Genomic DNA, 15157 nt, shown 5'->3' with positions numbered 1-15157 from the left:
CGTGTAACTCATAGACATTAGTAAACAATGAAATCCAACATGTGCTCCACACACACACACACAGAAACAATAAAAAGCTAAATATATCGAGCATCCATAGATTTGCCAAAATTTGCCTAAAATACTACATGTAGCACAAATAGTATCAACCGTCTTTTCTTTCTTTAAATACATTACATATCATTTAGCTGACACTTTTATCCAAATCAAAACAATAATTGCATTCAACAATTTGATGATGACGGAAGAAGAAACTGAACCCACACAAAATATATAAATTGACAATTAAAAAATGGTCTTAAGATGATGATAGGCTGACTTTCAGTCTGATAATGGAAACATTAGTATATTCATATTCCTGACAGAGACACCCACATCTGGAGGCCTTTCTCATTCCTCCAATTTATCAGACCCCAGGGAGTCAACTTGGACAGAAGGGGCTCTTGTTAAAAATCATATTGTTAATCTCCTCACATGAAATGATTGTCCCCCTCATTCAACATTATGGATGAGGTCCCATTAGGAGCGTGCCAGGTTTATGTGTCACCAGTGAAGCAATATGAAAGGAGCCAGGCAAGGAAAAAAATGTCCCCTCCATCACCTCCAGATAAAAGTAAATGGATCATGTCTGTAATAGTTAGGCTATTTTATGACGAATTTCTTGTTCAATGATTTGCATGTTGGATAGGGGGGGAGGGGTCAGAGACATTTAATCATATTTTTAATATGAAAATATAACACACACACACACACAAACATAAATATATATATATATATATATAGAAATAGAAATATATGCTGTATATATTGCAGCACTCATCGGGTTAACTTGCGTTGACAACCTTGTGGTTATCTTGTCAGAACAGCTAAAACACAGCGACATGTTTGGGATTTGTAGACAGTTTTAATTGATAGGTTGCTGTCCTATTGGCAGGGTGCCATATCCCATCTATAGTATTTGAACAGTAATTGATATTGGTAACCACACTGGCTGCTTTCACTGTGATGATTTAAGTGTTTGACAAAATACCATACTATTACTCTCTCTTATTTTCAGTCATCTGTCTTTGTTTGTCGCTCTACTGCACAAATAAAAGTTGACATAAGTATCAGTTTATGTAGAGGATACAAATACTAAATATAGAAAACCTAACCATGGACTGAAAGTGCTGTAGGACGATTAATTTGGAAGTAAGAAACATTTCAGGAACGCTCCAACATTCCTCAGAGTGCATAACCAATTCTAGCTGTACGCAGAACCAGCAAATAGTTCTCAGATAATGATGTGTGAAAACATTTCTTATCTGGAAACAGCCCAAGATGCTTGTTTTGTCTCTGTATCACACATCTGGTTTCTCCAAGTCAGTATATAGGGTGACATCTTTCCTGTTATTTACCCTGAAGAAAAATCTAAACTCTTTTTTGGTTACAGGTGAAGGCCTTTGAGGCTTCCACATTGCAGCTTCTTACTGTGTACCCATGTATAATAGTGTTAAAAATATTTCAAAATTAAAATCTGAATAGCTACCACCCCTAGGTATGCTTACCATTTGGCTCACTCTGCAAGATGTCTGCGTGTTGTTTATGAAATGGGTGACGTTGATCTCACCTCGGATGACATGGGAGTAACTAAGCTTGACTTGGGACTGATGATTTAAATGTTTGAAATAAAAATTCTGTGAATTTAATTTGTAATGACTTTTTGGTAATCTGTCCGTTTTGTATTCTGTAGAGTTCTGTAGAAAGGAACAAAGGTCACACAGGAGGAAGAAAAAGTAAGAATGTGAATCAGCTTTTTTCTGTTATGTCTCTACTGTATGATCTCAACATACATGTGTGTAATCTATAAGATTATTTATTAAAGAAATACTGGCCAATCGTTGTCTTTTTTCTCCAACACAAAGGTCGATAAACATTGTACCCAGGTTGTCCTTTAAAAATCTCATCTCATTGTGGACCACTGGCTGAGTTCAATGGGAGGCAGACAAACTGCTTACAAAGCTGCCGGACCCAGGATGTCCTCAGGGTCTTAAGAGACTGAGCAGACTTTTGTGGAATTTAGAACTAAGAATAACTTTATTATGCATAAGCCGGAGAAAATTAGCATGTGTAAATGTGGAATATCATTTGGGTGCAGCAGTGAGTGACTTACACAGGTTCACTGAGCTCCAACGCTAATAATCACTAACAGTGTAGTAAACATTTAGCTGCAGCTTTCCCAATTTTAGCCGGAGCTTTTCTCTTGTCAGTTAAAATAAATGCTGTCAATTTGTCATATTGGTTGTGGCAAATTATTGTTGGCTGCTGTTAGTTTGTGTGTCCCTGCACAACGCTGTCATTACTTTTAAAAGATATTTTGTGGGAGAAGATCCACCACGTTTTGACCATATTGTGTTTGTTTACTTCCAACTATTCCTTTAGAGTAGGGGGTGGGGCGTATTTTTAAGTAATCCTGGAACTTGGTTACAAAACAGCCAGCTCTGAATCTCTGGCCATCTACACACCTTAACTTTCTTTCAGACTTTCCATGTATCAAGGGCATGTAGTTCAGACTTGTGCTTTGTTTGTTACAGGCATGTTAAGAGGTCCAATCTCATCAATTTTGTATGTGGTTTGTATGTTAAAGTGACCAGAATGACAGACATGTTTAATTACCATCATTGGGGTGGAGCCAGCTGTGGTTCAGAAGTTATAGGAGGTTGTCCACTCATTCTGCATGTCCAAGCGTCCTTGGGCAAGATATTGAGCCCATAAAAATAAGGCTATGCTGGCAGTGTGTGAATGATGTATGATAGGGAATTTGCTGTACATAGATGCACTGTATAAATGTGTGTGAATGGGTGAATGAAAAAAACGTTACTATCAAGAGTTATATATACAGACCATTTACCATCATATTAACATAAAGCCATGAAGATATAAAAGCGGCTTGAAATTCAGAAGTCAACTGGAACTCAAGTAATTATTTGTTTCTATTTTTTCTCTCCCACAAGAAAACATCCTCAATCTCCACAAGAAAGGATATGAATTGTGACTTTTTTTAAATGCACAAACAATACCAAACCATAAACTACGATTCTAAGATGAGTCACAGCATCAGCATTTTGGGTTAGTGCTCCACAACTCTTAGTTGCAATGTAGTACGTCTCTAGCTAATCATTAATTTGAGTGTTATAATAAATTTTATAAATTAAAATATAAACATTGTTTAAACAATTTTTGAATTAATTTGCCTGGACTTAAGTCAGACCAAACTCAACATTGAAAAATCTGCTAAATGAACCCAGCCCTATTTAATACCATTTAAACAAACCACCTGAGGATGGTTAAGACAGACATGGGGATCTCGTTTTGGCTACCTCCTCTGGAACTGTCGCAGATGAAACCTATACTGCAGAAACTGGCAGACAACCAAAACCCAAGTGCTGAACCACCTAATCCACCACCAAATGCACAGCAGGGCAAAATTGACTGTGAAAATCATCTTTCCCCACCGTTTCAATGTGTGTCTAATGTGTAAAAAAGTAAAGACTTGCTACACATGCTGAAGTTGTTTCAAACTGTTTCACACCAAAGAAACTCAAGCATTTCTGTAAACTGAATCCATTCTATGAGGATTGTGTTTGGTGTTGTGGTTGTTTGTTGTGTGTCCTCCTTCCCTTCTTGTTTCTCCCTGTGCAGGTTGTGTGTGGCAGGGGGCGTGGCTGGCTCCTGGCTTCAGTGGACGAGGCACCCCTGCTCACAATTCATCTCATCATCCCCTCCATAAAAGCCTGGTCTGCTCACCATTTCAACGCCAGATTATTCCGTCTATTCCGAATCTCTGTGTGCCTTACCGCTCGGCTTTTCATCCTCGCCTCGTCCTGGATCTCCCAGCCAGCCAGCACCCTGCCGCTCCAGCCTGCACCAGCTTCTCCTGCCAATAAACTCTGTTAATTTACCTTCAACTATTTGTTCGTGTCTGCTTTGGGGTCCAAACCTTAACTCAAACCGTAACACATTCAAGTTTTTTAACAACGTTTCGTTAAAACGCGCTGCATTATGGACCAGGTCTTATGATTAGTTGTAGTATTCTGCAGCTCCAACTAGTTTGTTGTTGTTGGTTAGTTTCCATAACTGCTTTAGTTTATATTACGTAATTGTCACGCATTCTGTACTCTTTTTATTCTGATAGCACACTTACACTTCCTGTCACTGCAGTTCCTTCTGTCATTTACTTAACCACTCACCTCGTTTCTATCCATTTCCTGCCCCTGTTTCCCTGTCAGAAAGCCCTTTATATATTTCACTGTATAGTGCCAGATTGTCCCTGAACCTACTTGTTTAATCTCTCTCATATTTGTTCGCTGTGTTACTCTCTTGTTTTTGAAATTGTATCTGGCCTTTGCCTGGTTTTAATTGCCTTTGTTGGACTTAGCCCCTTTTGGAATCTATGGAGCCCCCAGATGTCAAAATTATGATAGTATGGTGAGGTGTTAATAAACCAAGTGAATGAGATAAATTGGGGCCACATCTTATTTTTCAAACCCTAACCCATGGTTACAAAATACAAAAATGTTCTTTACTCACAATGATGGGTAAACTGAACCTTTAGATGATAGGTGAAACTTTTTCCCTGAGCTTTCTCTCTGTCTCTCTGCCCCCACATTCATTTATTTACATGTCACTAACTATGTGTTTCCTCCCATAGTCTCTCTCTCTCTGTGTGTGTGTGTGTGTGTGTGTGTGTTGTGATGGCCCAGTCGGTGAGCAGTGCCCCACATGGCTGAGTAAAGGCAATCCAGAGACATGGTGTTGGATGGGCGGTACTACCCCAGAGGATTCTCATAGGGAACTCCTCCCCTCCCAGGTGTCTCTGATTGTCCCTCACAGGTGGATTGAATCAACCAGGCAATCAGGAGCCTTTTTAAACCTCAGGATACGGAAGCCAGACTGTCTTGAGCTACAGAGGAGTGAGAACCAGATACTTTCCAAGCCAGGCTCAGGGTAAGAGGCCCGTGGCCTTCCTTTTATATTAATGAAGAGGAATAACTACTGTCTCTCTCTCTTGGATCAGGAAGAGCCCGATGGAGCCCCTGATGCCAACTGCCAGTCTGGTGAAGCCTTTTTAGTTACCTTTGTGCGCCCCCTCCCTTTACCCCCTCAGTTTATAAATAAACTCCTAAGTTATATTCACCACAACCCCTCCTTCTGAATGCTTTTTTCCAGTTTGTGTACCCACTGTTTACCCTTGCTAGGCCAGGCTCCCACAGTGAGTGAGTGTGCGCCCATTGCTCTTTTTCACGACCTCTACATGTTGACAGAGCTGTTAGGGACAATCAATACACTCAAACTCAACAATCATTACTGCAGCTTGTAGTCAGCACTTATAGAGGAGAGGAGGGCTGAGGGCTATGCTGTTCTAGTAGAACTTAACCATACAGTTTCTGTGTTTGTATGGGGAACAGTGCGGTGTGTTGATTAAAAACTGTTTGAAAACTGCGAAAATGTTCTTTGTATCGTAAAAGTTGGGATTCAGTCCAGTTCGCATATAATAGACAAAGAGCCCAACAGAGATTATAAAGCATCCCAAGTTCAAAACGACCACATTAAAGATATCGTACTGTAACACTGGATGGTTACCATGGTGGGTTATCTCAGACTTGAGCACACAGGACACAGAGCTTTGATCTCAGTGATCTATTGCTGTACACAGTATACAATACAGTCCACCATGCACCTTGTTGCCGGGGTTTTGTGGCACACGGTTCATTTCATATCTTGTTTCTCAGTGGAAAAACAATTACAGACTCCGTGACTCTTCTCTCTGTCTGTGACAGCTCTCACATGCTCCCTCCTTTTGAACAGGGCAGTGATTAGGTAACAGCAATCGGCTGTGCTAATCATCCCCACTGCAACAAAAAATGTCTAACTCACCTCAAACTCACGCTGCAAAATTTATCAGTCAATTCCGCGTTCTCAGCCATGATTTCATCCATGGTTTTGAATTAGTTTGTTTTCCGCTGCAAATCAGTATTCATGCGGCAGTCCTCCCCCGTGTATAGTTTTTCTTCTGAAGTCACGTTCGTGCAAGTGTTCCGCACTCCAGTTCAGAAGGCAGCGGTTGTTATGGAAGTTTTCTGGAAGCTGGTGAAAGGAGAACTCTGGCAGCAGCTGATGTCTTATATGCAGAATATTTTAATGTAGACTTGATGCATTAAGGAGACCAGAAGGTGAAACAATATTCAAAATCAAACCAAGTAAAATTAGCGATCGTCCACCGAGATCTGAAGATGTCTGCCACAGCATCTCCATATATTTCCCTCTACTTGCGTCACCCATTCTAACAGCACATCCATGAAAGGCTAGAAATGCTGTCACTCTCCATGTTACATGTAGGTGTTCGCAGCCTATTGGATAGTTAAGCCTAAAGTATGCATACCTAAATCACTTAGTGTCCTTGCGTCTTGCCACTGGTGAAATACGCAAAAGAGTTAAAGTTGGGACCTCTCTATCTGGAACATCTGAATTAGATATGAAAGTCGCTAAGCGTAGATGGTACAGTGTAATGTTGGTTGGGCCTGATATAACCTTACCTTTGGTACTGCTGTTCTGTGGAACAAGATAAGGCATTATTCTCTTAATGTTGAAGAGATTAAAAATCTGTTAAATTTGTCATTTGTCTATATTTTCCCAGGCTTTCACAGACTTCAACTCTTACTAGCAGAGTATTTCCCCTTCATTTCTAAAATCTTAGAAAAAGTTGTTGCCAATCAGCTGTGTGAGTTTCTCCAGGAAAATAATATATATGAAGACTTTCAATCAGGGTTTAGAGCCAATCACAGTACAGAGACAGCCTTGGCCAAAGTCACTAATGACCTTTTTAATAGAGTTAAATAACATTAATGGAACCGCCCTTAACTGGTTTAAATCGTATTTTTCTGATCGCTCCCAATTTGTGCAAATTAATGATGAGTCATCTGTGCGCACCAAAGTTAACCATGGTGTTCCACAGGGCTCTGTGCTCGGCCCAATTTTATTCTCATTATATATGCTTCCACTAGGAAACATTATCAGGACACACTCGGTAAATTTCCACTGCTATGCGGATGACACCCAGTTATATTTGTCAATAAAACCTGAACAAAGTAATCAATTAACTAAACTTCGAACATGTCTCAAGGACATAAAAACCTGGATGACCCGCAATTTTCTCTTATTAAACTCAGATAAAACAGAGGTTATAATACTTGGCCCCAAACACCTTAGAGATGCATTATCTAATGATATAGCTGCGCTAGACGACATTGCCCTTGCTTCCAATGAAACAGTCAGGAACTTGGGAGTGATCTTCGACCCTGATTTATCCTTTAATAGTCACTTAAAACAAATTTCTAGGACCGCTTTTTTCCACTTGCGTAATATTTCAAAAATTAGACATGTCCTTTCCCAAAAAGATGCAGAAAAACTAGTCCACGCCTTTGTTACATCGAGACTGGACTATTGTAATTCATTATTATCTGGCTCCAGCAGTAAGTCGTTAAAGACTCTACAGCTTGTCCAAAATGCCGCAGCACGTGTCCTGACGAGAACAAAGAGAAGAGAGCACATTTCTCCAATATTAGCATCGCTACACTGGCTTCCAGTTAAATCTAGAATAGAATTTAAAATTCTCCTCCTCACCTTCAAGGCCCTTAATAATATAGCGCCTTTTTGCCTTAAAGAGCTGTTAGTACCTTATAAACCCGCTAGAGCACTCCGCTCCCAGAATTCAAGCCTACTTGTCGTCCCTAAATTCTCTAAAAGTACAGTAGGAGCCAGAGCTTTTAGCCATCAAGCCCCTCGGCTGTGGAATAATCTACCACTTTCAGTTCGGGAGGCAATCACCATCTTTTCGTTTAAAAGTAGGCTCAAAACCTTCCTTTTTGATAAAGCTTATAGTTAGAGCTAATTAGTGCGCCAGAACGTTACTTGTTCTATTTTATGACACATGACACACGGAGCTTCTCTTTCCAGCTTCTCCTTGCTCTTCTCCATCCCTATCCCCCTTCCCCGGAATCCCTTTGCTTTATCACCCGCAGATCCAGGGCCTCTGTGGCCGCACCATGGATTGTGGTTTGTGGATCGCGCACCGGGGGTCGCGGTGTTGGATCCAGTGTGGTGGATTCTGAGTCATGTGGGCTGATCGTGGTGCTGGTGGCGGACCCTATGTCGCGTTGGCATTGGGCAAGGGCGGTGGACCAGGACCGCGGTGGTGGCTTGTGATGGGTCCTGGTGGGCGGCGGTGGACGGTGACTGAGGACTGGAGTGGCGTCTGGTCTGGATGGTGGATCGTGGTCTAGATGGTTGCTGAGCATGGACTGTGCTTGTAGCGGGACTGCTTGGCATGTCATGTTGGGGTTGTCCTTTGGGATGTCTACCCTCATCAAATGCTGCTAGAGACTTTGATTATTGATGATGTTCTCCTGCACGTGGCATCTATTGCACTTCTGTCAGTCCTGGGAGAGGGATCCCTCACATGTGGCTCTCTCTGAGGTTTCTACATATTTTTACCCTGTTAAAAGGGTTTTTAGTAGTTTTTCCTTACTCTTGCTGAGGGTTAAGGACAGAGGATGTCACACCCTGTTAAAGCCCTATGAGATGAATTGTAATTTGTGAATATGGGCTATACAAATAAAATTTGATTGATTGATTGATAAAGCATAGTCAGTTTATGTAATTAAGCTTGCTGAATTATTACCACACTCCTGCAAAATGAAATTAACTTAATTCGTACAGTATATACGTGATGTCAATAATATTATCTGAACAAAAATATAAAACAGGACTCTACTTCTTCAAGCCTAAATTAAGTGAGAGACTTAAAAAATTTCCTCCAAAAACAACAGCGTGTTGTCGGCAATAAATACAGCAGACTTTCACCTGCCTTTAAGGAGAGTAGGAGAGCAGCCACAGCAGTGAGCTGCCAACCCAGGCTTTCTTGTGCAGATACAAATAGTTCTCTGCTGCTGCTGCTGCCTGGACCCCATAGATAACTCTGTTGTCAGCAGGTTATTCCACTGTGTGTGTTCTTGTGTGTCTTCAATTGAGACAGCGCAATTACTGTTGCCTATCACTAATTTGATGAATATGATGACTATTTGATTAAATATTTGTATTAATGATCGCTGCATTTATTCTATCCAATTAAATTAAAGTTTGGGTAAAAAATTGTTTAGTGTGATTTTATAATGCCAATTTTCTTGATGTAGGATGTTTAAGGATGTTTGGTTAAACAGCAAATAAAACACTCCTATCGTACACTAGAGGACTTTTTAAATTCATTGCAGCAGTGATAGGTAATCTTGGCCTATAGCAACGTAGCTAGAAGCCCTGACTTTCAGCTTCATCAGAAAAGAAACGTAAACTGTCAACAGTAAGAGACCCAGATAAACCCAGACTGCAGAAGGACTTATAATCAAACAATTTAGAATCTCAAATGCAGAACAAAACTCGATACTACTCAAATGTATTTGACCAGATATCTCCAGTGGCTCAGATTATTAGGTGGACTTCCTTTTCCATTTTTATTTTCGTACACTTCAAATTTTTGCACTAAAACACCAAGTGTAAATCAATGAATATCTCAAAATATATTCATTGATTTATATTTTTGAATCGATGATTTTAAAATATAATCCTTGCTTAGGTGGAAAAGTAAGCTTTTTTTTAAAATAAGCAAAAATACAAAAATGAGCCATGGAAACACTCATGCCATGAAGCACAGGACTTACAATGACGTATGCTGTTCACAGCCAGTGCTGATCTGTTTGGGGCAATGAGGAGATTGTGAAGTTCTTTATTTAGGCTTTTATAATTTGTTAAATTTAATTGTGACTCTTTTAGATGGCATTGTGTTGTATTATCTTGTTCTGCCATGTCTTAACAGAACCTGACTGGTAAATTGTCACCACAAGCTTCTTATCTTGATGAGTAATATAATATTCTTAAAATGATTATTTGATATAAAACTGCATTCATTTCCCCCCGACAAAATTCAGATGCAACTTTTCATTTTGCAGTAAACCCATTTACTGAATACTGAATGTATTCCCATCGCAGCCATTTTCCTCATTCCTCTTCCAATGGCTCCTCTTCTCTCCATTCTCCTGGCAGCATTCAAGTGGAGCTTTGTGTAGCTTTTAGCCTGCAGGTTGAAGGCCAAAACACTCTGCAGCAAGAGCCTCTGATGGAAAATGGAGACAGAGGATGGGAGGGTGCTTGGCATCACTTTTGTATTCCTATCACTTTACAAAGAGAAGACTCGTCAGAACAACCCAATAAGTCCTCCGAACAGAATCATGCTGAACCTTGAAAAGCTGTTGGATGATTATTTGTTGACAATCACTTAAGTTTATACTTAAATTCTCCAGTTCTTGGTTACGATTTTGCATCTTAACTGCTAAAATATTTGGAGACCACAGACATAATTATGTATTTAATGATTTGTCTGCATTATTTAGATGATTCAGTCAAGAAGTAGGTATATCTTAGTTTTTGAACAACTGACGTTGCAAGGAAAAACCACTTGGACCAGACATGAGGTTACCAGCCATCGGACCACGGTCGGAGCCCAAGCCAAGAAGGTCCATGGTTCAGGGGCCCTCCTTCGAATAGACTCAGTCCAATAATTAAATTCGTTGTCGTTACCAGAGTTATAACCTCTAAATTAATTGTATGTTCAGTCATACATTAGTTGCTGCTAATGTTATCAACAAACAACCCTACTCAAATATATTATCTGCCACCATCACCCAAATTATCAACTGGCTCTTCCACACAAAGAATATATGATATATAAAATCAATATGCTCTACCTATTCCAATTTGAATATTCCCTGAGATGTTGCCCCTTTTTTTCACAATGTGTACAAATTCATCAAATGCTACAATTTAGACAAAACCCAATCTTTCCCTTTACAACCTCCCTGGCAGCGAGCAGCAGCCACGTCTGCCCTTCCTCCCAATCACAGCTCAGGGCAGTACACAAGTGCAGGACTGACTTTAAGGTTTGATGAAAAGATTACAAAGTGCCCTTACACTTTGGATGTGAAGCAGATTCAAGGTTGTGCTTTATATGGAGCTGCTGCAAAGCCTATGCACTTTGTACCATTTTATCAATGCCAAAATCCCATAGGAGCAGCAGTGTGAAGATAGAGAAAGGTGCTCTCGTGGATATTTACAAAAATACTCAAAAACAAAATACTTTTAAATCAAATGGACAGGAAAAACTTGTCTCCTGGTCTCCTGAGCTCTGATGTTACCTTCTCTGTAACTGCATTCAGACTCCCCCTCAAGGGCTTTGAGCTGCCCTTTTACACCTTGAGCCCTTCCCACCGGGCAATCTCGAAAGGTAGTCTGCAACCACATTGGTCTTGCCTGACCTGTGTCGGATGATGAAACGGAAAGGCTGGAGTGAGAGGTACCATCGAGTGAGACGAATGTTGTGATCCTTCATGGAGTTGATCCAGGTGAGAGCTCTGTGGTTGGTTTCTAAATCAAACTCCCGTCCAAGCAGGTAGTATCTTAGACTTTCCAGTGCCCACTTAATGGCCAGGCCTTCTTTCTCCACCGTGGAATATCTTGTCTCACGTGGCTGCAGCTTGCGGCTTAGGTATAGGATTGGATGTTCCTTTCCAGGGTCTCCTTGGGCCAGGACCGCTCCCAGACCAACTGCAGATGCATCAACAGGTTCGTCTTTGTGTACCTTGATGACATTCTGATCTTCTCCCGCTCCAGAGAGGAACATGTGCATCACGTCCAGAAGGTACTCCAACGCCTCCTGGAGAACTCCCTGTTCGTCAAGGCCGAGAAGTGTGTGTTTCACGCCTCGTCTGTCTCCTTCCTGGGGTACGTCGTAGGGAGAGGGACCGTGGAGATGGACTCAGCCAAGGTTTCTGACGTCACCACTTGGCCCACCCCTGATTCCCACAAGCAGCTTCAACGTTTCCTGGGCTTCGCCAACTTCTACCGGAGGTTCATCAGGGGCTACGGTTCGGTGGCAGCCCCCCTCACTGCTCTTACCTCCTCCAAGGTGCCTTTTCTCTGGTCCACGGCCGCCAATGACTCTTTTCAGGCCCTGAAAACACGATTCACCTCGGCCCCCATCCTCCGAATGCCGGACCCTGAACGGCAGTTCGTGGTCGAGGTGGACGCTTCCGACCTAGGAGTGGGGGCCATCTTGTCCCAGAGAGCAGCCTCCGACCAGAAGTTGCACCCCTGCACCTTCTATTCCCGACGTTTGACCCCGGCAGAGAGGAATTATGACATTGGGAACCGAGAGCTCCTCGCCGTCAAGTTGGCTTTGGAGGAGTGGCGACACTTGCTCGAGGGGACTAAACTGCCGTTTCTTGTATGGACGGACCATAAGCACCTGGAGTACCTCCAGTCCGCTAAGAGACTGAACTCCCGCCAGGCTCGATGGGCACTCTTCCTGACCCACTTCAACTTTACCCTCTCCTATCGACCGGGGTCCCGCAACGTCAAGCCCGACGCCCTGTCCCATCGGTTCTTGGAAGAGGAGGGGGACAGGACCGTCCCAAACACTATCCTGCCTTCTTCCCGTCTGGTGGCCACACTCACCTGGGAGATAGGGGAGAGGGTCAGGGCCGCCGCCCAAGACCAGGCTGGACCCAGTGCTTGCCCTCCCAACCGTCTGTTCGTCCCACCTGACCTCCGGTCCGAGGTTTTACAATGGGCCCAAAGCACTCAACTTACCTGTCATCCAGGGATCCAACGGACCAAGGACGTCGTGCAGCGCCGGTTCTGGTGGTCAATGCCTGTCCCACCTACAACCAGCACAAGCCGGCTTACCATGCCCCTGCCGGTCTTCTACATCCTCTGCCTGTGCGTCATCGTCCCTGGTCGCACATTTCTTTGGACATTGTCACCGGTCTACCACCATCCAGCGGCAACACTACTATCCTGACGGTGGTAGATCGGTTCAGCAAGATGGCACATTTCGTGCCCCTGCCCAAACTTCCATCTGCCAAGGAGACGGCTAAACTACTCCTTCTCCACGTCATCCGTCTCCATGGTTACCCGGTGGATGTGGTCTCTGATCGGGGTCCCCAGTTCGCCTCAGTGTTCTGGAGGGAGTTCTGCTCGCTCCTGGGAGCCACCGTCAGCCTGTCCTCAGGGTACCATCCCCAGTCCAACGGCCAGACCGAACGCAAGAATCAGGAGATGGAAACGGCATTACGCTGCATGACATCACAAGACCCTACTTCCTGGTCCGAACAACTTCTATGGGTAGAATACGCCCACAACACCTTGACCAGTTCCGCCACCGGTCTCTCCCCCTTTGAGTGCACCTATGGGTTCCAGCCACCGCTTTTTCCTGCACTTGAGAAAGAAGCATCATGCACCTCTGTCCAGAGCTTCATCCGCCATTGTCGCGGGACTTGGACCCGAGCCAGGGCGGCTCTACTCCGGGCCGCTGACCGCTACACCGCGGCATCCAATCGCCACCACTCCAAGGCCCCGGACTACCAGCCGAGTCAGAAGGTTTGGCTCTCCACCCGTGATATTCCCCTCCGGGTGGAATCCAAGAAACTGGCTCCTCGCTTCATCGGCCCGTTCCAGATCCAGGAGATCGTCAACCGGTGGCAGTGAGGCTCAAACTCCCTAGATCCATGCGGGTTCATCCCACGTTTCACGTCTCCAAGGTTAAACCGGTCCGAGAAAGCGCCCTGGTCCCTGCCGCGCCGCCTCCTCGCCTCATCGATGGAGGTCCCTCCTACACTGTCCGTCGCATCCTGCAGTCTCGCCGGTGTGGGAGGGGATTCCAGTACTTGGTGGACTGGGAGGGTTACGGCCCTGAAGAAAGGTCCTGGGTCCCCGGGAGGAACATCGTGGACCACACCCTCATCAGGGACTTCCATCAACGCAACCTCACCCAGACGTCCAGAACCAGGCCACCTCCCAGACCACATCCTCCGACGGAGTCCCCGAACGACAGCGACGACGCCGAGGACAGGGCGGGTCCCCCCTACTCTGAGGAGGACGACGACACTCTCCCCGGGACCATGGAGGTGGAGATGGACGCTGGACTCTCGGACGAGTATTAGCCCTCCTCCGGGCCCCCGCCTGCTTGTATTTTTGGTATTTTTGGTATTTTTCCACTCACCTGTCTCTGCTCCACTCTGCCAGTCAGCCACACCTCCTCATCAGGCCAACTCTCCACACCTGTGACAGCCCTGGCTGCATTTAAGCCTGCTCCTGTCTCTGCTTCAGTGCCAGATTGTCTGACTTCCAGCGTGTTTTCCCCGGACTGATCACCTGTTGCCGACCCCGTCGATCCCCAACCTGCCTGCCTCGTCTCTGCCCTGGATATTACCTCAGCCTTCTGTCTTCGACCACGAGTTTCGCCTATTCCCTCCTGGTTACGCTCCTGCTCGGCTTTGTGGCTACACAGCTCACCACTGGACCTGTCTGCCAGCTAGGTTACCCATCAGCTGTGACTTTACCTTCAGTCAGCGACACCAGGCTCGCTCCTGCTCAGATCTCGCAGATGATCACTGTGAGCAAAGACTTTTCACCCTGCCACTGTTTGAACTGTTAAAGACTGCATTGAACAATAAAGATCATTACCGACTGGTATTTCGTCTGCCTGTGCTGCTTTTGGGTCCTCACCATATCCTTGACAGTCTTAAGATTTTGATCAGGAGTGTATATTGGTGGCCACCACTGCTTTTTACCAGGGGCCCCAAAATATCCATGGCAATTCTGCGGAAAGGAGTGGTTACCACAGGAAGTGGCCGCAGAAAAGCTCAATACGATTTCCGTCTAGGGCATGTTCTTTGACATATTTGACAGGTGGCACAATATGTCTGAGTGTCTGTGTACATTGATGGCCAATAAAAGTGTGAACTGATTCGTAAATATGTTTTATGGCGACCCAGGTGTCCAGCCCATGGTAGTGTGTGTGCTAGGTGCATAATCAGTGGTCTACAACTGACAGGCATTACCAGACGTCTATGGCTATCATCCACAGCATACAACACACCTGTATCCACAATGAACATATGTTTACCCACACAGTTTACACTTGTCTTTTCTACAATTTTAGCAAATAATGGTTTCAGTGTTTTCTCTTGTTTCTGCTGTACAGCAATATTCTCATACACATCCCACAGTT

The 15157-nt window shown here is 44.0% G+C and overlaps 1 protein-coding gene across 1 annotated transcript; it reads left to right on the top strand.

The window, feature by feature from the left end:
• The first annotated feature begins 13652 nt into the window (after positions 1–13652).
• Positions 13653–14087, top strand: LOC128426157 (chromobox protein homolog 5-like). The gene has a single exon (XM_053413033.1). It carries the CDS (start codon positions 13653–13655, stop codon positions 14085–14087), a length of 435 nt encoding a protein of 144 aa, XP_053269008.1.
• The last annotated feature ends 1070 nt before the right edge of the window (positions 14088–15157 follow it).

The sequence above is a fragment of the Pleuronectes platessa genome, chromosome 20 (genome assembly GCF_947347685.1).
Source record: "Pleuronectes platessa chromosome 20, fPlePla1.1, whole genome shotgun sequence".
In the NCBI taxonomy this organism is placed as follows: Eukaryota; Metazoa; Chordata; class Actinopteri; order Pleuronectiformes; family Pleuronectidae; genus Pleuronectes; species Pleuronectes platessa.
Note: the sequence above shows the minus strand (reverse complement) of the source record. Positions and strands in the feature narration are given on the sequence as shown.